The 27,184-nt window shown below is 37.6% G+C and overlaps 1 protein-coding gene across 6 annotated transcripts in view; it reads left to right on the top strand.

The window, feature by feature from the left end:
• Positions 1-206: 206 nt before the first annotated feature.
• Positions 207-27,184, top strand: part of PTBP3 (polypyrimidine tract binding protein 3) — a 122,228-nt gene continuing 95,250 nt past the window's right edge. For 2 of the 6 annotated variants that reach the window (XM_040481962.1, XM_040481961.1), the window contains exons 1-2: positions 208-408; positions 3,264-3,297. In XM_040481962.1, coding sequence (XP_040337896.1) covers positions 401-408; positions 3,264-3,297 — 42 coding nt within the window. In that variant the 5' untranslated portion in view covers positions 208-400. Of the gene's footprint in view, positions 409-1,129; positions 1,147-3,263; positions 3,298-27,184 lie in introns of those variants that run through there. The other 4 variants (XM_040481966.1, XM_040481964.1, XM_040481963.1 and 1 more) reach the window with 3 other exon arrangements.

Genomic DNA, 27,184 nt, shown 5'->3' with positions numbered 1-27,184 from the left:
TGAACGCAGGAGGGAGGCAGGGGCGAGGCGCGCGCGTGCGCTGGGATGAGAGGCCGGGAGGCGGAGTCCTAGGGCAACGGCAGGAAGAGGGCGCCCTGGAGCCGAGCCGGAGGCCGGCTGGAGGCGGGGTGGAGGGAGGGCGTCGACGCTAAGGGGCGGGATGAGGCGAGGCGGGGACGCGCTTGCGGGGTGGGGAAGGTGGGGGCGCGGCGGTGGCGGGAGCGTCCCTGGTCTCCGCCCCTGTTTCCCACTCTCCTTCCACCTCCCACCCGGCGGGGCTCCGGAGAGGCGCCGCTTGCCAGTCCCCGGAGCCGCCCAGCTGCCGCCGCCTCCGCCGCCTCCGCCCTCCGCTCGCGGTGAGCCCGTCAGTCCCCGCACCGTGCGCTCCTCAGTCTGGGCCATGGATGGGTAAGTATTCGGTGGCTCATCGAATGCGCTTGCCCCGCTTCCTTTCGGCTCTCGGCCGGACGCGCCGCGGCCGGGGAGCCTGGCGCGGCGTTGGCGACCGGAGGAGCTGCCCCGGCCGAGCCCGACGGCGGGGCTTCCGCGCGGCCCGAAATCGTGGAGGGGCGGTCCGCCGCCGCCTCTCTTTCCCCCACGGGGCGCCCCCGTAATGTCCGCCCCTTCCCATCCTCACACCCGGAAGCGGAGGAAAGCCGGGTGCAGCCGCCGGGTGCCGGGGTCCGCCCTCCGCGCGAAGAGTCCGGAGAGCCCGGCCCGGCCTGCCGACACTTCCTCTCAGAAAATGGTGCGCGGCGCTGGGGGAGGCGGAGGCGGCGCTCGGGGCGGGCGTCCTCCCGCTTGGGGAGTTGCTGTTTACCGGTGAGGTGGGGCGAGCGCCGGAGCTTCCCCTGGCGGGGAGGCGAGCGGCCGCGGAGAGGCGGATGGCGAGTGCACGCGTCGGTGCACGTCTGGGCGGCGACCTGGTCCCGAGGCCAGTGCCCCCCGCGGGTGTAGACGTGGGGGGGGGGGGGGGGGGGGGGGGTACCGGAGGAGGTCTCCCGACTTGGGCTGTGAGCTGTGCCAACGATATCTGTATACCGGGCGTCTGGACTTGGTGACCGTGGACGCTCTCCCCCCACAACCCCCCAAAAGAAGCCCCGTGAATTTCTTCAATTTTCGAGGAGCTCTTTAAAAGTTAATGAGGTCCGTGACCAAAATAAAAAGATTTGGAATCGCCGTTATAAATATTTGTCTGAGGACCCAGGGATTTGGCGTGGGACCTGACAGATAATTTAATGTTTAAGGAAACGACTGGATTAAGATCTTCATAGATTAATTATTGTTACATATGTACATCAAGATTTTTAAAATATCTCCAACTCTATTAGAGCTTGCAAATCCTCTTATTCCTATTATGTATTTGAGGTTTTGTTTGGCCTTTTACTTGCTTTTGAGGACAAGATATCTGCAAACCCCTTGGTTGTAGAATATATGAAACTTGCTTAAACAGTAAAAGCCTTGTGCATGTTACCATATAGTTGATGATTGTTGCCATGCTGTGTAAAGACAATGGAATCTTCCAACAATTTTTGTCTCCGTTAGACTTCATTTATGTATTTTCACAGTATGAAGTGTATGGAATATTTGGATTAACTCATTTGAATGCTAATTGCATACTGCTACTGACTTTAGACAAAGTGCGATTTTAGATTTCATTCATGGTTGTGATGTTCTTTATTTTGTTTTAATTTAATTGAAGCTATTTTTATTGTTTAATTGAAACTTTTCTGAGAGCATTGTTGAAAACTCACTGCACATCACCTTATTCAGTTACACTTTATATGGGTGCATAATTTTGCTGTTTTAATTATTTGTGTAATTATGCCAGTATTTCAGTTTAGGGAGGTTGTGAAATTGGTGTCTCACAGTGTGTAGTGTGTTGTCCGTTAGATGATTTGACTTGAGCTGTGGACGCAGGCTAGCTTTTGGTATTGGAAAATTTATAGTGATTATAAAGAGGACTGGAGTTCTGCATTTTGTGCAGTGCAGACTTACTCTTTTGGATAGTTTAATAACTCTCTCTTCACCCTTTATATGTTATTAAAGCTAAGAATGAGTTGTTTATTCGTTGAAATATGTGAGGCAGTAAGACAGATCCTGGAAGGTAAGTTCAGGACTGATACAATCTTAATTTTTATGCACAGTTATTTGACACATTTAAATTTCAGACAAATGAATTTCAAGTTTTCACCAAGTCTGAGGAAAAAATTTTAACCTACATGGTTGTTTAAAACAAGTAAATTTGCATCATTTGGCAAGCCAGATTCATAAATTTGTTTACTTTTATTAAGTAATAGCGGTAAAGGTTCTTAATAATATGTTGAATTTAGTTAGAGCTTTAGGAGATATGGAGGTAAATTGTAATTGAAAATGGTTTCTTGGGGGTTAGAAGAGATGGATTTTTGCTTGGGAGAACTTTATAGAGTTTCTACACCTTGGGGTTAAGGGATGTGGTTTTGAACACACTGAATTTTTGCTTCTAGAGGGTAATTAACTTTTTGCATTTTCCCACAGCCTGAAAAAGGTCCTTTTTCATTATTTCGGATAGTTAAAAAAGAAACAACAAACCACCAGTCATTGTATCTTTCTAGTTCTTCCTCAAATTCCAACTGTCTTTTGTGTGTGTGTATGTGTTCATTTCCTCCTGAGATAATTTATACTTAAACACAGTTTTGATGTGGTAGAGCTTTTTTTTTTTTAAAGCAGATCTTTGAAATTTTTCATGTCTGAAATTTGATGTTTGCATTTATTTTAGTTCTGAGAGACTATCTTAGCTGTATTTTGGTGAGCTGTTTTGGGTGGTAGATGCAAATTTGCAAGATACCTTCTATTTCTGTAAAAGCCACTCAGTGGTTTTATTTCATTTAGAATTTTAAACATGATAATTCAGACCAGTGATTTAAAAGAATGAAATTTGGTGATTTTTAAGTTTTGATTTGGATTTGTTAAATAGAGGCAAATGGATAAACACATATTCATGTTATTGAAACACACCTATACTTTAATGAATACTAAAAGAATTTGATCTACTATTTGTTTCTTACGTTGTGGTTAAAGCTTTGCTTTTATACTCTGCTGTTGCTAGACTGACCCATCACTTTTCTTTGTATTAACATTTCATAACTCATCACATTCTTATTTTTATTAATTTTTATTATTATAGTGCTTTTCCTTTTTTCTTTAATCTTATTATCTCTGTCTTTTAAAAACTTGTTCTCTAACTTTGTTTTCCATTTTCTCTTTTTACTTTTTCCATACAGTGTTGTTACAGATCTTATAGCAGTCGGTTTAAAGGTAGGACTCTTTTACTATCCTTTCATAAGCTTTTTTAAATCTTAGTTTCAGCATTTTTTTTCCAATGGTGAAATCATCTCACCTGTTCATAAAATTATCTGTTTTACTGTGTGATAATAATCTTTCATTTTTATTTAGCTCCAAAATAAGTGGATTTGTAGCTGATTTTGGATTTTATATATTTATGAAGAGGTACTACAGTATTATCTTGTATATCTAAAATGTGAACAAAAAGTTTAGCCCATAGTTTTCCTTGAACTATCAGAGTGAGTGTGTTCGATTTTGTTTTGTTTTGGCTCAGCAGTTAAATGTAACCTAGGCTGTGTTTCCCTGTCATGTTCTTTCTTATATCTTCTCTTGGATGTGCTTATGAGTAATACAGTAATAGTAGCAGCTAAGGTTTCTCTAATTCCTACTATGTGCCAGCTTGCTTTGCATGTATTTCACTAATTAATAACAGTTCTTCAAGGTAGATATCAATAAATTCCCATTTTAGAGATGTAAAATAGGTTCAAGGTGTGGTGCACCAAAGTTCAAACCCATGTCTTCCTGGTTCTAAAGCTGGACGTTTACCCCACACCCCATTATAACTGGCTGCCAGTAATAAGGGTTCTGTCTAGAAGGTGAGCAGCAGGAGAGCTGGATAATTAGTATTTGACAGTAATAATTCTTCTAAGTAATGTCACATCAGTTTAATCAGTTTTCTCGTTTATTGAATTCTAAACTATAAATCAAGTAAACAATGTTCATCAGTATGAGGTTTTTAAATATAAATGGATGTTTTAAGGTTTCCTTTAGCAATTTGATATTTGATAAACCTGTTGAGAATCTAGTTCTAGAGGCCACTTAATAGTTTGGATTACTGTAGAAAACAGAAATAAATAATTGATGTTTATATGTATTTTATGTAAAGTTGTTTAATCACTTTCTTCTCTTCATCATCTCTTCTTGCTAGCAATTTCAGCACTTCCACATATGCAGTTATTCTATGTGGTGCTGCTTATATTCTTGAAACATCTTAAAAAATAAGCATAGGGGCACCTACCTGGATCAGTCTTGTAAGCATCTGACTCGATTTCAACTCAGGTCATGCGTGATCTCCTGGTTCGTTAGATCAAGCCTCATGTCGGGCTCAGTGCTGACAGCATGGAGACTGCTTGGGACTGTGTCTCCCTCTCTCTCTCTGCTCCTTTCCTGCATGCTCACTCTCTCAAAATAAATGAATAAACTTAAAAAAAAAATCCACAAATACAGCAAATAGCATATGAAACTAACAGGATTCTGAGACTAACATAATTGGGAACTACTGCTTACACTGTCTTTTGAAGTTGGGTTGAATTAGCTTGCTTTGGCAAACTTTAAACATATTTTATGAATTGAAAATAAATGGAGGAACCTCTTAGGTATGCTTCCCATCGTCGTTGTCTTTTTTTTTTTTTTCTCACCGCAGATACTCAAGTCATTTTCTCTTTTGAGAATGACGCTAAAGAGAATGACATGGAGATTAGAAATTGCAGGCTCATGTCTAGAATCACTTTTCGTGTCTCTGTATGTCCCTGTGAGGGAAAGGATATTTAAAGTGAATATTGTTTTGGTCTTATCCAAAATGTAATTCGTGATACTAGTTTATCTGGCAAAAATGAGTAAGCGAGACATTTAGAAAACTTACCATTTTGAAATTGAGAAATTATCCTTGAGGGACTGTTATGCCTGTTTCATTGTGGGGAAAAAATATATCTTGATGATAAATAAAAGAAAAAGACTAGGCATAGCCACTGGATTTGAATACATGATTTGGATTTCTGACTACCTGTTTAGTAGCAAGCACTTTGGAAACAAAGGTCAAATCCTACTCCGAAGAAACAATATGCTGATTTAGTTGTTTCACTGGTCAATTTATATTTTTATAGACCTACATACTGGAAATGTCTGTAAAATTACTCATTATATGGAGAATTTCTCCTAAGATTGTTCTGCTTCTTTCTTGGATCCCATCCAAGGAATTTAGTTACCAGGTAATAGGCTAATAAGGCTCATAATTTGTCTAGATTGTATAAACCAAAATTAGCAAATTTAAATAAGTCTTTTGAGAATATCAGTTTCTTACCTTTATTTGCTATCTGAATATGATGATACAACAAATAGTTTCAGCCACTGGCAAGAGTGGATTTCAGGTTATGCTCCACAAGTTGCTTTCCCAGACTCAGACAAATAATATGAATTTCATTTTTAAAGAATTAAAAATACTCAATATAAAATCTTTTATTTTAGAGAAACAAAATGGAATTGTTTTTAGAGATGAAGTTATTGACTATGATATGTCATGAAGGCAGGAAATTTTGATATTTTCTTCACTACTGTGTTTCCAATGTCTGGCACATAATCTCTCAAAAAATACCTGATAAGTGAATGATAGCAAAATGGGCAGCTAGTTTGGTGACAAACGTAAAATGGAACCCAAGCCTGCTGATTTTGCTGGTGTTTCCTCAATTAGGTGTTACTGTAGTGAGAAAGAATTAGATCCATTTTTTAGATTGGAATTTTCTTGAATACAGATAAACATTTTCAAGCAGTTTAGGGACATACCATGTTTGAGATTTACTTATGTAGTTGTATACCCTGGATACAGCGTATCAATTTTTGAGCCTTGCCTAAATTATGCAGGAAAATTAATTTTGGGTACTTCTCACAAAGTATTTGTTTTATTGTCTCATATTATTTCACGTTTTAATATGCTTTTAAAAACAAGCGGGGGCACCTGAATGGCTCAGTCAGTTAAGCGCCCGACTCTGGATTTCAGCTCAGGTCATGATTTCAGGGTCGTGAGATCAAGCCCCCAGTTGGGCTCTGTGCTGATACTGCAGAGCCTGTCTTGAGATTCTCTCTTTCTGCCTCACCCCTGCTTGCTGGTGTGCTCTCTCTCTCAAAATAAACATTAAAAAAAAAAAAAAAAGAAACAGTGTTATCCTTTATTTTAAATTCTTTTGAATGAAGAACCAACTAGGTGACTATGAGTGATAATGGACAAGTTTCAAGAACTTTATTATACTGGGTGCCTGGTTGGCCCAGTTGGAAGAGCATGTGACTCTTGATCTTGGGGTCATGAGTTCGAGGCCCACATTGGGTGCATACATTACTTACATAAATAAAACTTAAGAAAAAAAAAAGAAGTTCATTATACCAGGTAAACCAAACTGTCTGCATTGTGGGTAACATAGCTTTTTGTGTATGTACCTAAGTGTATTTAAAATTTCCAGCTTATAGGTCATGACCTCATGATGCATGAGTTTGAGCCCAATGTCGGGCTCCTTGCTGACCATGCAGAGCCTGCTTGTAATTCTCTCAACCTCTCTCTCTGCTCCTCCTCCTTTTCTGTTTCTCTCTCAAAATAAATAAATAAACTTAAAAAAAATTTCCAGCTTACACTTTATTTACTAGTTGGTTTATCTGAAACTCAAATATTTCCCGTATTTGTAGTTATGTTTTCAAAATGCTGTGGTAGCTATTAAAACAAATGATTGATTAAAAAAATTTTTTTTAAATAAAAAAAATTTTTTTTTTAAAAAATATTTCTGAGAGACAGTCCGCGTGCATGCGTGAAGGAAGGGCAGAGAGAGAGGGAGACACACAGTCTGAAGCAGGCTCCAGGCTCTGAACTGTCAGCACAGAGCCCTGTGTAGAGCTTGAACTCACAAACTGCGAGATCATGACCTGAGCCTAAGTCGGGCACATAACCAACTGAGCCACCCAGGCGCCCCACAAATGATTTTTTTTAATGACGATTTTTTTATATGTTTTCTGGGTTGTCTTCCTATTTTATTTTATTAAAGTTTATTTATTTATTTTTGAGGGAGAAGGAGAGGGAGAAGGAGAGAGGATCCCAAGCAGATGCCACACTGCCAGTGTAGAGCCTGTCGTGGGGCTCAAAATCGCGAACCCTAAGCCAAAATCAAGAGTCAAATGCTTAAGAGACTGAGCCACCCAGACCCCCGTTGTCTTCCTATTTTAATTCATTAGATGCATATAGAAAAACTCATGTTTAGGAAAGACTATTAATTGGTTTCTGATAATTATCATGCCTGTTAGTATAAAGGGAAGAACAATATAACATACTTAAATTGATTTTGAAGATTGGGTTTTTTTTTTTTTTTTGCTTGACCAGAGCTTAGCAAAGTACAGACTGTGGACCATATCCAGCTTGCCACCTGTTTGGTAAATAGTTTTGTTGGAACACAGCCATGCTAATTCCATATTGTCTGGTAATTTTCATGATAGATGGATAGAGTTGAATAGTGGTAGCAGAGATCATATGACCACAAAGCTTAGAATATTTACTTTTTGGCCCTTTTCAGAAAAAGCTTGCCTGCTGCAGTGCTTGAGCTATACAAAATAAAGAAGGCCTTTACTGGATTTTTTTTTTTTTAATTAAATCGGGCTGTAATTTGCATAGAGTGAAATGCACAGTTTTCAAGGGTACAGTGCAATAAATTCTGAGAAATGTATCCACCTATGTTTCCTACTCCCCAGTCAAGGCCATAGAACATCATTCCAAATTGTTTTGTTGCCTTTTTTCAGAGTCAGTTTAGGCAACTGTTCTGATGTCTATTAATTTTTCTGTTTATGAACTTTGTATAAATGGAATAAAATATTTATATGTCATATATACAGTAAAAGCTCTTTGATGTCTGGCTTCTTTTACTCAGCAAAATGAGTTTTAGATTCAACCATGTTGCATGTATCAGTAGTTCATTATTTTTTATTTCTGAGAGTATTCCTTTGTGAATGTATTACAATATTTAAAAATCTGTTCTCATGTTGATAGACATTTGGGTTCTTTCCAGATTTGGACTGTTGTGAATAAAGCTGCTTTAAGCATTTGTGTATGTCTTTGGATAGATGTATGCTTCATTCTACACCATATGTAGGAATAGAATTAGATACGCATATATTTAAATTTGTAAGAAACTGTCAAACTGTTTTGTTAAATGTTGTACCATTTTATACTCGGACTAGCTTTGTATTATGGAGTTTAGGTTGCCTGCATCCTTGTCTACAGTTGGTATTGCCAGTCTTCACTTACCCATTCTAGTGGGTATAACCAGAAAGGCTGACAGTATCTCATTATAGTTTTAATTTGCATTGACCTCACGACTGATGGTGGTGCTTACCTTTTCATGCTTTTCTACTCTTATGTATTTATTAGTCATTCACTTATCTTTTGTGAATGTTCATTAAGTCTTACATATTTCTTAATTTATTATTTTTTTTTAGGTTTATTTATTTATTTTGAGAGAGAGAAAGAGAGAGCATGCAGGAGGAGCAGAGAGAATCCCAAGCAGGTTTCACACTGTCAGCCTGTCAGCTAGAACTGTGAGAGCATGACCTGAGCCAAAACCAAGAGTCTGATGCTTAACCGAATAAGCCACCTAGATGCCCGTCCTATCTATCTATCTATCTATCTATCTATCTATCTATCTATTTATGTTTACTTATTTATTTTGAGAGATAAAGAGAGCATGGGCAGCAGTTTATTTTGAAAGAGAGAGGGAGAGAAAGAATCCCAAGCAGGCTCCACACTGTCAGTGCAAGGCTCTGTGCAGGGCTTGAACTCCCAAACCGTGAGATCATGACCTGAGCAGAAGTCAGACGCTTAACTGACTGAGCCACCCAGGCGCCCCTGTAAGGTCTTTTTTCAAATCCACTCTGACGGTCTTTTAATCGGTATATATAGACTCTGCACACTTTAAGGGATGATTTAGTTGGATTAACATCTATCTTGTTCATAATTGTTTTCTGTTGTTAAAATCAACCAAGTAAATTTGAAGAACTAATTGGATTTACTAAGGGGTTTATGAATCAGCATTCCAGCTAAGTAGAGAGGAGCTTCAAGGTGTTGTACAACATAGGTTTTGATAGGAAGGAAGGTGGGGCAAGCTATTAGCAAAAGAAAAGAAAGGATTGTTCAGGCAAGGTCACCTTCTTTTACAGGGGTCTTACTATGTAGATTACTCCATCTTCCTTTGAGGGATTGAGTGGGCCCTGTGACAGATGGCCTCATTGATGCTCATCAGAAAGTTCCTGACTGACCAATTAAGACTCCAATTCTGAGGGAGGTTGAAACTGCTAGTAGGTTAGGTATTAAGTCCAGACTTGGTGATTTGTCCTAAGTGGTGCCATTTGGGGCCTGCAGTTTTGTTTTGTTCTCTCTCTTTCTCTCTTTTTCTTTCTTTCTTTCTTTCTTTCTTTCTTTCTTTCTTTCTTTCTTTCTTTCTTTCCTTCCTTCCTTCCTTCCTTCCTTCCTTCCTTCCTTCCTTCCTTCCTTTCCTTCCTTCTTTCTTTTCTTTTCTTTTCTTTCTTTCTTTCTTTCTTTCTTTCTTTCTTTCTTTCTTTCTTTCTTTCTTTCTTTCCTTTATATGCAGTTTGTTTATTTTGAGAGAGAGTATGTGTGTGTGTGTAAGTGGGGAAGGGGCAGAAAGAGAGGGAGAGACAATCCCAAGCAGGTCTACACTGCTAGCGCAGAGCCCAATGCAGGACTCAAACCCATGAAATAGTGAGATCATAACCTGAGCCAAAACCAAGAGTCGGATGCTTAACTGACTGAGCCACCCAGGTTCCTCCTCATTCTACTTTCTTAATGGGTGCAGGGTTTCTGATGAGAAAGAAACCTTGTAATTCTTATCTGTATTTCTCTATATGGAAGGTATTTTTCCCCCTATGTTTTTTTTCCCCCAAGATCGTCAATATTTTTTTTTCTTTATTTGAACTCTATTTGAAATAGGGTTATAAGGGTTTTCTGTATATTCTAGGTGTAAGTCCATTTTCAGATATATGTACTGTGAATATTTTCTCCTAGCCTTGTGGCTTGCCTATTCATTTTTTAATGGTATCTTGATAAATAGAATTTAATTTTGATAAATTTCTTTTGCATTTTTTGTTTATGGCTTTCTATGTCTTGTCTAAGAAATCTGCTTATCCCAAGGATATAAAAATATTCTATTTATTTGCTTTAAGCCTGTACTTTGAACTTTTAAGAAAGGTTAGGTTTGAGATGAATCTCAGACTTGTTTTTGTGTGTGGTGTGTGGTAGAGATGGAGATTCACTTGTTTCCATATGGTTATATAATGAGTTTGACACATTTGATGAAAAGATTTTCCTTTCCATGATGAATTGTATTGGTACCATTATTTGAAAATTAGTTCACCATTTGTGAGTGTGACTATTTCTACACACTGAATTCTTAACCATTATCTATTGTGTTAATGTCACACTGTCTTGATAACAGTAGATTTATAGTGTCTTAAATTCAAGTAGTGTTAGGTCCTCCCAACATTGTTCTTCTTTATCAGTATTGTTTTAGCTATACTAAATCATTTGCACTTTTCTTAAAAATTTTACAATCTGCTTGTCAGTTTCTATTTAGAAACTGGGATTACTGGGATTGCACGGACTATCTAGATCAATTAGGGAGACATTGATGTTTCAACCATACTGAGTCTTGTTACCTGTGGAATAGAGTATCTCAATTTTTTTTGGTCTTCTCTAATTTCTTTTAGTGCTGTTTTGTAGTTTTCAGTGTACAAGTTTATATGTATGTTTTAAATGTATCCCATTTTTTTTTGTATGGTAAATTATATTTTCAATATATAGAAATACTTCTTTGCACATTTACTTTGTAACTTATGGCATTGCTGTTACTGTATTTTTTTTTTTAATTTTTTTTTTCAATGTTTATTTATTTTTGGGACAGAGAGAGACAGAGCATGAACGGGGGAGGGGCAGAGAGAGAGGGAGACACAGCATCGGAAACAGGCTCCAGGCTCTGAGCCATCAGCCCAGAGCCTGACGCGGGGCTTGAACTCACGGACTGCGAGATCGTGACCTGGCTGAAGTCGGACGCTTAACCGACTGCGCCACCCAGGCGCCCCGAGTTTTATTTTTTAAATTCGAATCTGGATGATTTTTTTTTCTTGCCTTAATCCAAAATTAAAACCTCCAATATAATGCTAAGTAGAGGTGACAACATCCTGCTCATAAAGGTAAGTAGTCTGTCTTTGTTACCTGTAGGTTTTTCTTAGATGTCTTTCTTATCATGTTGAAAAAATTTTTCTATTCATTGTTTTTTGTTAAAATGAATGGGTGTTGGATTTAGACCTTTCAAGGAATTTGTCACGTTGGAGCTCCTTATCTTGTTAATCCCTAGGATCTGTAATGATTTCCATCTTTTCAGTTCTGATGTTGATAATTCATGGTGGGTTTTGTTTTTTGTTTTTTGTTTTTTTTCTGATTGGTATAGCTAGAGGTTTTCAATGTTAATGATCCTTTTTAAAAGGCAATTTTTGGTTTCATTTATTTTCTCTTGGTTGACTTTTCTGTTTCATCACTTTTACTCTTTATTATTAAGATTTATTTTCTTACATTTTCTGTGGGTCAGGAATCTAGGTATGGCCTAGCTGGGTCCTCTGACTTTGGGGCTCTTATGCTAGACTGCTATCAAGGTGTTGGTAGATGCTGCTGTCATCTTCTGGGGAAGAATCTGCTTGCAAGCTCACTCACGTGATTGGCAGGAGTCAGTTCCTCCTGGGCTGTTGACCTGAGGGCCTCACTTCCTTATTTGTTGGCTAAAGGCTGCCCTCAATTCCTTGCCATGTGAGTCTCTCCATAGTGCAGCTTGCCTCAGCAACTTGCTTCTCCCAAGTAACCAAGAGACAGAGTAAGAGTTAAGCAGAAGTCAGTCTTTTGAAACCTAATCTGGAAGGGAACAATCTATCACTTCCGCTAAAGTATTCTGTTCATAGAAGTAGGTCACTAGGTGTAGCCTACATCTAAGGGGAGGGAGTTAGGCCTGGGTGTGAATGCTAAGCAGTATGGGCCATCTTAGAAATGTGCTTGCTACTCCAGAAGAGAAATTGTAGGCTGGTGTAGGGATAATACACATGTTCAGCTTTACTAGATAGTTCCAAATTACTAATGGCAGTGTTTGAAAGTTACTGTTACTACAAATTCTCACCAACACTTGGTATTTTCACTTAAGATACTTCCAATGTAATAATTTTAATGCTATAAATCTTCCTCTTAGCATAGCTTTAGCCACATCCCAAAAGTTTGATTTGTTCTGTTTTCATTTTTATTGAGAGTAAATAAAACCACAAGAAAGTAGAAGGAGATAATAAGTAACAACTGAAATGTACAAATTCCTTGAAAGACAGAAAATAGCAGATGACCAAAACTGACATGAGTTGGAAAGTATTCCCTTTTTTTTTTAAAAAGAGTTTGTATGGGGCACCTGGGTAGCTCAGTCAGTTGAGCATCCAACTTCAGCTCAGGTCATGATCTCATAGTTCGTGAGTTCAAGCCCTGTGTCAGGCTTTGTGCTGACAGCTCAGAGCCGGAGCCTGCTTTGGATACTGTGTGTGTCTGTCTGTCTGTCTGACTCTCTCTCTCTCTCTCTCTCTCTCTGCCCTTCCCCCTGCTCACACTCAGTGTCTCTATCAAAAATAAATAAACATTAAAAAAATTTTTTTAAAGAGTTTGTATAAGATTAATATTTCTTCCTTAAATGTTTGATGAAATTCAGTGTAACTATTTGTGGGTGCATATTTTTGTGTGGGAAGGTTTTTAATTATGAATTCGGTTTTTAAAAATAGATCCTGTGTTAATTCAGATTTTAAATTTCTTTAGCTGTATCCCACAGATTTTGATATACTGGGAATTTCTAAATATTTTGGGTTTTTCCAGATATCTTCATGTTACTGTTTTTTTTTTATAGTACTTTGAATCATTTCAGTCTTTTTACATTTCCCGAAAATTTTTTTAATTTTTCATTTTTAGAGAGACAGAGAGAGCTTGAGCAGGGGAGAGGGACAGAGGGAGAGAGAGAAAGAATGACAATTTTAAACAGGCTTCATGCTCATTGTGGAGTCCAATGTGGGCTTCATCCCATGACCTTGGGATCATGATCTGAGGCAAAATCGAGAGTCAGTCGCTCAACTGACTGAGTCACCCAGGTGTCCCTCCTGAAATCTGTTTTAATGTCGAGTATATGGTGTGTATGAATGGTCTATATACACTTTAAAAGAATATATAATTTACTTTTGTTGAGCGTATTGCCTTTTAAATGTCAATGAGATAGGCTGGTTGATAATTGAAGTCTTCTGGGGTGCCTGGTTGGCTCCACTGGTAGAGCATCTGACTCGTGATCTTGTTGTGAGTTTGAGCCCATGTTGGGTGTTGAGATTAGATTTCTTAAAAAAAAAAAAAAAAAAAAAAAGATGGCACCTGGAAGGTTCAGTTGGTTAAGCATCTGGCTCTTGGTTTTGCCTCAGGTCATGATCTCACATTTCATGGGATCAAGCCCGGGGTTGGGCTCCACTCTGTCAGCCTGGAGCTTGCTTGGGATTCTTTCTCTCTCTTTTCCCCTCCCTCTCCTGCTTGTGTATATTCTCTCCCTCTCTCAAAATAAACAAACTTGGGAGGAAGGATGAAAATTAGGGGCGCCTGGGTGGCGCAGTCGGTTAAGCGTCCGACTTCAGCCAGGTCACGATCTCGCGGTCCGTGGGTTCCAGCCCCACGTCGGGCTCTGGGCTGATGGCTCAGAGCCTGGAGCCTGTTTCCGATTCTGTGTCTCCCTCTCTCTCTGCCCCTTCCCTGTTCATGCTCTGTCTCTCTCTGTCCCAAAAATAAATAAACGTTGAAAAAAAAAATTAAAAAAAAAAAATTCAAGTCTTCTGATATCCTTTCTGATTTTCTTTTTTTGTTCTGTAAATTACTGAAAGAGGAGAGGGTATTGGAATTTCTATCTATACTTACAGATTAAAAAAAAATTATTTGTAGTTGTGTCAGTTTTTGATTTGTATTTTTGAGTCTCAGTTATTAGATGCACTCATATTTAGGAATGTTCTATTTTTTGATGAATTGACTCTTTTATTATTTGAAATATACATCTTTATTTTCAGTAATAATTCTGCCCTAAAATCTACTTTGTCTGATAGTAATGTAGTTATTCCATTGTTCTTGTGGTTAGTATTTGGTATTTGGTATATCTTTTTCTTGTTCCTTTTCCTGTTCTTTTAATCTGCTTTTTGTCTTTAAGGTAGGTTAAGGAATAGATAAGCCAGACAGACAACAAGGAAAGTAGCAAGATGGTGGTATTAACATCTTAACAACTTGAGAGGTTGAGTTCCAAAAGACTGGCTTCTCTTGCTGTCTACTTTATTCACTCTGATGAAAGTGAGGTGACATGTTAGCTGCCTGGTGGTCCACATACAAACTGAATACTGCCAGCAGCAACTTGACTAAACTTGGAAGTGGATCCTCTATTTCCTCTACTGAACTTTGAAATTATTACAGCTTGTGAGAGACACTGAGAGGATCTAGCAAAGTCATGCCCAGATTTCTGACTTAATGGAAATTGAGTTAAAAAATACTTGTTTTTTATCAGCTGCTGAATTTGGGGGTAATTAGTTTGCATCTGTATATAACTAATACAACTACTTAACTCAAAGTGGTAAATAAATATTGAAAAAAATGAATAATAAAATAGCTTATTAATATCCAAATAAGATTGCTTATGTAAGTTTAGATACTTTTTGGTTGTCAGTCATTATGCATATGACTTTTTTATATGACCACATTCTCTCTTTCTAATAGCTTACCATGGTTTGTATATACTTTGATTTTCCTTTTTAAAGGTTTTCCTTTTTCTTAGTGTACTAATGTGTATTTCATTGATAACCGTATTTTTTTTTACTTTACACTAAGTTTTTTTAAACCTTTTTATTTTAATGCAAACATAGATTGCAGAATAGTACAAAAAACCTGTGTAACCATTACCCAGTTAGCTCACATTTGCTCCATTTGTTTCATCACTCATATTCATTTGTTAATATTCTCTACACACACACACACACACACCTTTCTCTAGGTATACATACATCTCTACATATATCCTTTTTTTTCCTTCTGATTGTAAATTGGCTAATGTGATTGTCATCTAGGTTTCTCTACTATTAAGTTACTAATTTTCCCTCATAATCAATAATTTGTCGGTAGAGTCTTTGAAACTTCATTGATATATTATCTTAATTTATTTAAAGTTTATTTTTTTAGTAATCTCTATATCCAACATGGGGCTCAAACTCATGACCCCCAAAATCAAGAGTCACATGCTCCTCCAACAGAGCCAGCCAGGCATCCCTTATTTTACTTTATTTATTCTCTAACTCCTAAATACTTCAGAGTATATTACCTAAAAACAGAACTTTTCTTTACATTACTATGTATAATTATGAAAGTCAGAAAATGTCAAAAGGTTCCTCAGTCCTATTTTTTTTCTTTTTCTTAAGTTTATTTATTTTGAGAGAGAGCACGCATGAGCAGGGGAGGGACAGAGAGAAAGAATCCCACTGTAGGCGTGGACCCCGATGTGGGCCTTGAACTCACAAACCATGATGAGATCATGATCTGAGCTGAATCAGATGCTTAACCGACTGAGCTACCCAGGCACCTTGGTTCCTCAGTCTTTTTGATTCATGACATTGACATTTTAAAAGAATACAGGCATTTTATTGTGTAGGGTGTCCGTCACTTTGAGTTTATCTGTTTCTTCATAGTTAGATTTAGGTTGTATATTTTTGGTAGGAATACCATAGAAGTGATGTTATGTTCTTCTCAGTGTATTGTATTAGAAGGCAAAGGATGTTGATTTGTCCTGTTATTTGTAATGTTAATTTTAATCACTTGGTTAAGGTATTTGCCAGGTTTTTCACTGTAAGTTTATTAATAGTTTTTCTCTCAGAAGTTTGAAAGTTTGGTTGCTCTCACCTGTAGAGCCATCTGGGCCTAGGTTGGGAGTAGAAGGTGAGAGGTCTTTATTTACTAATTCGCTATCTTTAATTCTTATGGTTTAATTGAAGTTCTGTGTTTCCTCTCATAGTAGTTCTGGAATTTTATATTTTGTAGGAATATATTCATTTGATTATTGATTTCTTAAGCTTTTATTCTGCAGTTCATAATACTCATGTTAATTTTAATCTCTTTAGTCTTTTGTTATTCTTTTTTTATTCGGAATTGTTTTTTCTCTCCTTGATCAGTTATGCTAGAGGCCCAGGTTGGTGTTTTAAAAGAACCAGCTTTTAGTTTTTAGTAATCTTTAAGTGATTTTTCAGTTCTTGATTTCATTTGTTTTCTGTTACTTAAAAATTTTTCTTTTTTCATGTTTGGGTTTGTTCTTTTGCTCTTTTTCTAAGTTTTTTTTTTAATTTTTTTTTTAACGTTTATTTATTTTTGAGACAGGGAGAGACAGAGCATGAACAGGGGAGGGTCAGAGAGAGGGGGACACAGAATCTGAAGCAGGCTCCAGGCTCTGAGCTGTCAGCACAGAGCCCCACGTGGGTCTTGAACTCCTGCACCGCGAGATCATGACCTGAGCCAAAGTCGGCTGCTTAACCGACTGAGCCACCCAGGCGCCCCTTTCTAAGTTTTTTTAATTGGATAGTTAATCCACTTATTTTTAAATTTCTTGTTTCAGCTGTAAATTTATCTTAAAGTACTAAAGCTCGATATCACAAGTTTAGTATCTGTGTTTTCATTTCATTATATCTTAAATATTTTTATACTTAAGACTTTAAAATTTTCTTTTTTAAATTATTTTATTTATTTTAAACGTTTATTTTTGAGAAAGAGAGAGAAACAGAGCATGAGTGGGGGAGGGGCAGAGAGAGAGTGAGACACAGAATCTGAAGCAGGCTCCAGGTCTAAGCTGTCAGCACAGAGCCCGACACGGGGTTCAAACTCATGAGCTACGAGATCATGACCTGAGTCAAACTCGGACGCTTAACCAGCTGAGCCACCCAGGTGCCCTGAAAAAAATTTCCTTTTAAACCCAAGATTATTTACTGGTGTTAAAATTTTAGTTTCCAAACATTAGCTACTCTTTTATTGTCTGTAGTTTTATTTATTAAAAAAAAATTTTTTTTAATGTTTATTTTTGAGAGAGAGTGTGTATGCACAAGCAGGAGAGGGGCAGAGAGAGAGGGAGACACAGAAACTGAAGCAGGCTCCAGGCTCTGAGCTGTCAGCACAGAGCCTGACGGGGGGCTTGAACTCACGAACTGTGACATGACCTGAGCTGAAGTCAGACACTTAACTGACTGAGCAACCCAGGCACCCTGTAGTTTTATTGTAGAACCTCTGTTCACTATATTCTTTTGGATAAAATCGGTATTTCTTTTACAAACTAATGCAGGAGTTGGCAAACTGTGACTCAAGGGCTAAATAAGAGTTCATTGCCATCTGTTTTTATAATACATCCTGCAAGCTAAAATGGTTTTTACACTTCCAAATAGTATTAAAAAAATCGAAAGATTACTATCTTTCATCCCAATGTTTATAGCAGCACTATCAACAATAGCCAAAGTATGGAAAGAGCCCAAATGTCCATCAATGGATGAATGGATAAAGAAGATGTGGTATATATATACAATGGAGTATTACTCGGCAATCAAAAAGAATGAAATCATGCCATTTGCAACTACATGGATGGAACTGGAGGGTATTACGCTAAGTGAAATTAGTCAGAGAAAGACAAAAATCATATGACTTCACTCATATGAGGACTTTAAGAGACAAAACAGATGAACATAAGGGAAGGGAAACAAAAATAATATAAAAACAGGGAGGGGGACAGAACAGAAGAGACTCATAAATATGGAGAACAAACAGGGTTACTGGAGGGGTTGTGGGAGGGGAATGGGCTAAATGGATAAGGGGCACTAAGGAATCTACTCCTGAAATCATTGTTTCACTATATGCTAACTAATTTGGATGTAAATTTGAAATAAATAAAAAAGAACAAAGATTACTATCTTGTGACAGGTGAAAAATTGGTAAGATTTGAGTCTCAGTATCTGTAAATAACTTTTCATTGAAACACAGCCATGTTGTGTTTTGTCTATGGTTGCTTTTGTGGAGTTGTGGCAGAGACTCTATGGCCTGTAAAGCCTAAAATGCTTAATATTTGGCTCTTTATAAATAGTTTGCCAAGCTGATACAGTATCCTTTTTGTAAGTGTATATTCTTAGGTGGATGTCTGGTTTTGCAGTAAGTGTATCTGTTAGTTCAAGGTATTAATTGTATTATTTGCTTTTTTCTGGTCATATGTTGTATGTTTTGTTGGTTTCTTTTTAAGTTTATTTATTTAGAGAGAGAGTAAGAGCGAGCAGGGGAGGGGCAGAGAGAGAATCCCAAGTAGGCTCCACACTGTCAGCACAGATCCTGATGTGGTGCTCAAACTCACAAACTGCGAGATCATGACCTGAGCTGAAATCAAGAGTTGGATGCTTAACTGAGCCACCCAGGCACCCCTGTTCTATTGATTTCTAATAGGAACATGACATTTCAACTCAACTGTTGATTTATCCTTTTTTCCTTATTATATTTCATCATAATAATTATGATCCAGAACTTTAGTCTTGGGTTATACATACTTTCTCATTTTCTCTAGAACTCAACTTTTTTTTTTTTTCCATAACAGTTTAAACTTCAAGGTATCTGATGACTTTTGTTTTTTAAGTCTCTTGTATCATCTTTTAGATTTGTTTTTCAATTGGTTGAGTACTTTTTTCCAATAAGTTTATAACATGTATCTTTGTGTGGCAAATTTAGTAAGGCTTTGTATCTCTGAGAATATTTTTTTTTTTAAACGTTTATTTATTTTTGAGACAGAGAGAGACAGAGCATGAATGGGGAAGGGACAGAGAGAGAGGGAGACACAGAATCGGAAGCAGGCTCCAGGCTCTGAGCCATCAGCCCAGAGCCCGACGCGGGGCTCGAACTCACGGACCGCGAGATCGTGACCTGAGCTGAAATCGGACGCTTAACCGACTGAGCCACCCAGGCGCCCCTGAGAATATTTTTAGAAAAGAACAATTTAAAAAGCTTTCTTCTAACTTGTTCTGTCACTGACGCCTTTGGGTTCTCAACTGCAGTCTGTAGCTTGCTCATCTCCACATTATGTACTAAATGAAAATGGGACAGTGTTTATAATTTTTTGGACAAATACTTTTTTTAATGTTTGTTTATTTTTGAGAGACAGAGACAGAGCGTGAGCAGGGGAGGGGCAGAGAGAGAGGGAGACAGAGAACCTGAAGCAGGCTCCAGGCACTGCGCTGTGAACACAGAGCCTGTTTCAGGGCTCAAATGCACAATGCATGAGATCATGACTTGAGCCAAAGTTGGATGCGCAACCAACTGAGCCACCCATCGCTCCTGGACAAGTAATTTTTAACCCAGAATTCTTTTACTAAGTCAAATGATTAGTTACGAGGCTACAATTATGAGGATAGAATTTTCAGACATGCATGGATCCATCATTTAGGTGGTTACTTAAGGATATACTGTGGCAAAATAATAAACTAAAGACAATGAAGACAGAAGTTGAAGAAAAAGTTGAGCCAACCCAGAAGTGTAAAAAGAAGGCTTGGGTTAACAGTTGTTCAGAAGGCCTAGAAAGCACTCTAGATTGAAGCAGGGGGAAGTAGGATTTAAGGAAGGAGATTTTGGGAAGAAAAATGGGGACTGGATTGAATGATTGGTATCTTCACAATCCTGTGAGGAAAATAAAGGCATTTAAAAATAATCATGGAGAGCAAAACAGGAAAGAAAATCATGATCTGACTATAAGCCAAATTAGAATGCGGCATGGTGTTAAGATATTGAATGTAACAAAGAATCCATTTGATCTTGACTTTAGGAATAGTTTTTTTCAAGTGGTCCTTAGGTTGTAACATTAGACTATAAAGTAGAAAGTGAAGTGTGGTAAGCATTATGTTTCCTTGAACAGTATTTACATAGTCATGAAAATGTAAATGCTGTTTATTGATTTTTCAGCTTTGAGTCAAACTTTGGGCAGGACATGATTGGTGGAAGCCTAGAATGCTGGTGTTGCAGGGCAGAATGTAACAACTATAACAAGATGGAAGTGAAGCTGGCAGAGGGAGGGAAGGAGAGAAGAGATTACTTGTGCTAACAGCTTTATCTTTCAAAGTAGAGAATCAAGAGGTTGTCAAATTGGCAAAATAAGGACTAAAACTATAAGGTTACTATTTAAGATTTAAAGGTAACTTATATAAGAATTAAAATTAATAGTATATATTTCACACATTAAGAAGGCAGGAAAAGTGGGAAGTTTAAGAGATGAATTTTTAAGTTTTCATATTAGAGGTCAGTTGGTTTATTTTTAAAGTTGGTAACTCAGAAGTAGTGGTATAACTGTATTATCTAGGGTTATGAGGATGTCCATTAGAATAACTGAGAGCTGTTTAAAGATTAGGATTAGGTTGGAGAGATTTGCTTTATCATATAAACTTGTTTGTAATACTTGTTATAGAACATGAATTTGATGAAAATAAAAGTTCATAAATAAAAGTTAAAAGAACAGAAGTAATTCAACAAAAATAAATTTAATTATGTTTACACAGAGAACTTTCATTTGCAGTGTTGTTTTAGTCTTCCCCCAAAGGTAACAGTTTTATTAGTTTTATAATTTACACTTATAGTATCTTATATGCATATAAAGGCAGATATACATATTTTTCTTCCTCCTCCAATACCAAAAGCAGAACATTTATGTACATTGTTCTACACTTTGATTTTCTCACTAAAGTGTAGGGAATCTTCCTCAGAATTCCCCCCATTCTAATTTTTTAACGGCTATAAAATATTTTGTGGATATAGAAGTTAATTCATTAGGCCCTTTAATGATGGACTCATGTTATTTCCAGTATTGTGCTATAATAAACTATTCCTCATGAATAATCTTCAGATTCTTTTTCTATATTTTAGGGAGAGAGAGTATGTGAGTTGGAAGAAAGGCAGGAGAGAGAATCTTAAGCAGGCTCCACACTCAGCGCTGAACCCAATATGGGGCTCAATCCCACGACCCTGGAATCATGACCTAAACTTCACGTAGAAAGTAGTGGAGTTAGGATTTGAATCCAGAGGGTATGCTTTCATAGCCTGTGCTGTTCAACGCATTTAACCCTACAGCACTGTGTCCTGTCTTTGATCTTAGTGGAGGCAGCACAGAGCCTCTGGTTTCTCCCCTTTCACATTCATGACTAATGCCATAGTAGCAGCAATGACCATGGAAATAGAACCTGAACTAAAGAAGTGTGTCTGGGTTCCAGCCTTACCAGAGAGCTACAAGAAAAATCAAGATCTGTTTGGCCATTTGGGCTTGGCAAATGTACGGAAAATAGTTAATGTAGCAGGCCGAAGACTGCTATCCTTAGAAAGGCTGCTTGTAAGCTTGGCCCTTGGCTAGAATCCTGGTTGGTAAACAGTTCCCTACATTGATATAACTTATCCTTAAATGATAAGAGTGGCTTATTGTTCCTAGAATGTTTGTGTAAATGATATGGTTTATACTTTCTGGAATTTTTGGTACATGCTGGACAGAGGGTGTCTGTGTGACCCAGCTCCCAATAAAAGCCCTGGGCAGTGAATCTCTAATGACCTTCCCTGGTTATCACATTCCACATGTATTATCACAGTTCATTGCTGGAGGAATTAAGTATGTGTGTCTCCATTGGGAGAGGACTCTTGGAAGCTTGCTCTAGGTGTCCTCCAGATTTTGCCCCATACGTCTTTCTCTTTGGTCTACTTTGTTTGGTATCCTTATAATAAGTCTTAGCTGTGAACACAACTTTCTGCCAAGTCCTGTGAGTCCTTTTAGAGAATTATTGAACCTGGAGTTGGTCTTGAGGCTAATTTTAGACTTCAACATTACAATGTATGTTGTGATTTGGGCAATAGGGGTATGTGTATATATGTGAAGGTGGAGGTTGGAGGATCATAGAGAATGAATGAATGTATATGGAATTTGAGAGCTTTATATCTTTGGGAGGTTAGCAGCAACAATAGTTGAGACTAACACCAGAGAGTTTCCTTCTTCACATGCAGAGGGAATACTGGCAGATTAACAGTGGTTTGTGCTCAGTCACTATTGCAGACAGGAACTTCATTCAGTAGCTGTATTGCTAGTGATGACATTTAGAGCAATAGCATCAACAATGAAGGAATAGTAGAAGCTGCAGAGAATCAACCTTTTAGACTAAGCTAGCAGTCCTCAGATTTTAGGATTTGTCATTTAAGAGAGGACTCCTGCCTAAGAAAATGAGACTTTTCTTGAGAAGTTGCATGACAGTTTTGGGTGACAGAAGAAAGAGCCAAATCCATAATCATAGATTTTAACATCTCTCTCAATTGATAGAATAAGTAGACAGACATCAGCATTCTCCACCACCCCCCCAACATCAGCTTTCTAAGTACTGCTTTTGCCCCTCTCCTCCAGATTAAAAAAAAAAAAAAAAAAAAAAAATGCATTTAATCCCTATCTTGCTAGGTATCAGTATACAAGAAGTCCTTTATAAAAAGGAACTTTGCATATTTATTATAACATTAGACCAGTTTTACAGAACAGGATACCAAACCTGTGATGTTACTGTAATCTAATACCTTAGATCAAACAGGTGGTAAGTGACAGATTCAAATAAAGGTTTGTTGGCAAAGCATATGATCTGAAGACCATCCTAAGTCCATATAATTTGGCTATTACACAGTTCAGAGGTGCTTGCAGATCACTAAATGATGCAAAAATAAATTTTATTTTTTTAAGAAATTTTAAATGTTTTGTTAACATTTTTGAGATGATAATATGGTAATGGTCTATAGTAGAACTGGCCAAAAATCCTCATGAAATGTGTTTAATTGAAAGATCCAGTTACAGAGCTTGAGACACATATTGGCAAAATTTTAAGAGTTGATTATTTTTCAAAATGAAAATAACTCCTTTCTCTCTGATTAATTAATATTTAAACATGACAGAAAAGCCAGATATGATAATCCCTGCTGACATTTAGGTAAACTTGCTCTTAGACTTTTACATACAGGCTCATGGTACATATGTATTTACTATTTATTTTTACAAAAATAGAAAATATGTATTATAACTAATGAACAGTGTTATATTAAGTGATATGCAGATTGATAAGTATTATTTCATCATTTTATTTATTTAAAACAATTTTTTTTTTTAGTGTTTGTTTATTTTTAAGAGAGCCCAAGTCAGGGAGGTGCAGAGAGAAGGGGACAGAGGATCCAAAGAGGGCTCTGTGCTGACAGTAGTGAGCCTGATGTGGGGCTTGAACTCATGAACTGCAAGATCATGACCTGAGCCAAAGTCAGAGGTTCAACAAACTGAGCCACCCAAGTGCCACGTTTCATCATTTTAATAACCACCTAATATTTCATTGCATGGATATATTGTAACTCATTTAACTAATCTCTTATTATGAACATAGTGATGAGTTAATGTTTTTGGCAGTTCAGTGTAGCAGTTAAAAGCATGAACTCTGAAATTGCCCTACATGGGTTTGAATATTTTTTTTAAATTTGTTTTAATGTTTATGAGAGAGAGAGAGACAGACAGACAGACAGAGCATGAGTGGGGGAGGGGCAGAGAGAGAGGGAGACCCAGAGTCTGAAGCAAGCTCCAGGCACAGAGTCCAACATGGGGCTCAGACTCACAAATCACGAGATCACGACCTGAGCTGTAGTCAACACTTTCGACTGAGCCACCCAGGCACCCTGGTTTGAATCCTTATTTGCACTTTATTTGTACTCTTTATTTGTAGTATGATTTGTCTGAGTTACATAACTCATTTGTGCCTTAGTTTCTTCATTCCCAGAATGGTGTTATCTTTCCACCTCTGTTCTGAGAAACCTAAGAAATTGTTAGGTTTTGTTTACAAATGTATGAGGAGAGGAAAGTTGTAATGATTGGGTTAATAAAAAAACTTGCAAGTGTATATATATTTCAGAAAATAGGTGTCAATATAAGTATTACTACTGCTAGGACAATAAATAATATTAAGTATGACAACTAGCCAAAACCCAGACCTTTGTTATTTTTATGACTCCTTTGTTAGAAATAGCATTTGTAAACAGTTTCATGACCAGAGTTGTGTCTTTTTCAGCGGCTATGATGGAAGAGAACATTTTTTCCTTGCCTTGCTGAGATTTCTTTTACATGTGTTTATAAAGGCTTGTGGTTTTTTAAAAAAAAGAGGTTAGAGTGGGAGAGAGCCAAAGCATAAGAGACTGTTAAAAACTGAGAACAAACTGAGGGTTGATGGGGGGTGGGAGGGAGGGGAGGGTGGGTGATGGGTATTGAGGAGGGCACCTTTTGGGATGAGCACTGGGTGTTGTATGGAAACCAATTTGACAATAAATTTCATATATTAAAAAAAAAATAAAGGCTTGTGGTTTCAAAGTTTTGCAGTAATATTTCATTAATTATCACCTTGAGGGAAAAAAGGTAATTGAAAGAGGCTCAAAAGTTAAAATGCAGAAAGGAAAAGGGTAGAACTACTATTTTTAATCAATTATATATGACATAATATTTTGGACCAGTTGGTCACCATAATAATATTGAATGATTAGAATTTTGTGAGGATTTGATATTTCATTGATTCTCAGGCACAGTTTTTTTATTAACATTTCTGACATCAGGGTGCATCCATAAGTTGATAGCGTATTAGTTGATAGTGACAGTTTTTAATTGGCAGTACTTTTTCTTTTAAGGTGTTAGATAAAGTTTTGGGTCTTAAAATTAAAGGCTTCTTAGATTACATGAAATATGTATGCTAGAGCGCATAGAACACTACGTGGTGTGTACTATGTAATCAGTAAGTATCCTTGTTTTTATTTTGCTCTTGTTAAGGATGATTACATGCAGCTGGTCTCCAATTATGATGGTTTGACTTAAGATTTTTCAACTTTATGATGACATGAAAGCAATATGCATTCTGTAGAAACCATACTTTGAAGTTTGAACTTTTCTTGGGCTAGTGATAAGCAGTGCGAAACTCTTAAGATGCCTTGCAGCTGCTGAAGCAAAGAGCTGCAGCTCCCCGTTAGCCGTGCAATCACAAGGTTAAATAGTTGATACAGTTAAAACCATTCTGTACTCATTCATACAGGCATTCTCTTTTTCACTTTCAGTATAGTATTCAGTAAATTACATGAATTATTCAACTCTTTATTATAAAATAGACTTTGTGTTAGATGATTTTGCCCCACTGTTGGCTGTGTAAAGTGTTCTTGCCCCACTGTAGGCTATGTAATTGTTCTGAGCGCGTTGAAGGTAAGCGAGGCGAGGCTAGGATGTTCAGTAGGTTGGGTGTATTAAATGCATTTTTGACTCAGGTTATCTTTATGATGGATTTATCAGGACGTAACCTCATTCATAAGTTGATGAAGGTCTATATACATATCTTTGTATATGCTTGTAATGTAAAATAAGGTCTAGATGTGGAATAAATAGATCAAAAGGTTGGCATAACATACTAGAGGAGAAATTTGTTTATTATACTCTAGAGGAACAGATATGTAGGATGAAAAATAAGCCAGGCCTAGATTGTTTTTAAATTTTTATTTATTTTAGAGAGAGAGAGAGAGTATGAGCAGGGGAGGGACAGAGAGAGAGTATGAGCAGGGGAGGGAGAGAGGGAATCCCAAGCAGGCACCAGGCTCAGCAACCATGAGATGGTGACGTGACGCTCAACTGACTGAGCCACTCACATGCCCTTAAACCAAGCCTAGATTTTAATTGTACCATTTACCCTCTAACGTATGTTAAATAACATAACCTGATTTTTATAGTTTCTTTGAAGGATGAGAATTAGAGAATATGAATATAATCTTAAAAATGTCTGTAGACTAACCACAGGGCAAGGATATTTTACAGTGTTAGCTATTTGGGATGACCAGGACTTTTCTACTTCTTTTTTTCTCTTCCCTTCCGCATTTAATTCATTAGCAAATCTTTCCAAATATATTCACACTCCAGCCATTCTCCGCAGTAACTGGTGCTCTTTTGGCCCCTTATCTGGATTGTCATTATAGTTTCCTAACTAGAGAAGCTAGAGTTTCTGCTTCCCTCTTTGTGTTATTACAGACTGTTCTCAACACAGTAGCCAGAGTGATCTTGTAAGAAGTAAATCAGATCATATTATTCCTCTGTTCAAAAGTCTGTGTCCTTCATTTCACACAATAACATTTTTTAGAATTGCCTTCAAGGCCACACATGTTATGACACACCCTCCTAATCTCTATTTGTTTTCCCTTTGCTCACTTTGTTGCAGTAACAGTTGCTTCCTCAGAGTTTTCTAGAACATGCAAAGCATTCTAGTCAGTTTCCTCTGCCTATAACATTCTTCCTTCAGATAACTACATAGCTTACTCCTTACCTCCTTTAACATTTTGCTTAAATGTCACTTTATCTTGTCTTTCCTTGACTGCCTATTTAAAATTGTAATCCTCTTCATCTCTGACTGCTCCTTATCCTACATTTTAAAAACCACTTATGACTCTAAAACATATTACATAGTTTAATATTTTTGACTATCTGTTTCCTTCTGCAGGATTGTAAACTCCATGCATAAAGGGCAGGGTTTTTTCTTATCTTGAACATTGCTATAGCTTTATGTTTGTAGAATTTGCCCCATCGTTGTCTTTTTTACTCTCACTGTCCTAAAATCTCAATAGTGGTAGACTTGGAAAGGAAAATAGCACAAGAGAACAGTTTGGCAACTGTTTTTTGGGGGGTGGTAATTGTTTTTTAAGAATAATGTTGGCTCAGTTGGCTAAACGTCTGACTTTGACTCAGGTCATGATCTCACAGTTCATTCATGAGTTCAAGCCCTGTGTCGGGCTCTGCCTTGACAGCTCTGAGCCTGGAGCCTGCTTTGGATTCTCTTGAGCTCGCTTGCGTGCGCGTTCTCTCTCTCTCTCTCTCTCTCTCTCTCTCTCTCTCTCTCTCTCTCTCTC

This window comes from Herpailurus yagouaroundi, unplaced genomic scaffold (assembly GCF_014898765.1).
Source record: "Herpailurus yagouaroundi ecotype Mexico unplaced genomic scaffold, PumYag 160, whole genome shotgun sequence".
NCBI classification, from domain to species: Eukaryota; Metazoa; Chordata; class Mammalia; order Carnivora; family Felidae; genus Herpailurus; species Herpailurus yagouaroundi.
This window is presented reverse-complemented; position numbering and strand designations above follow the sequence as displayed.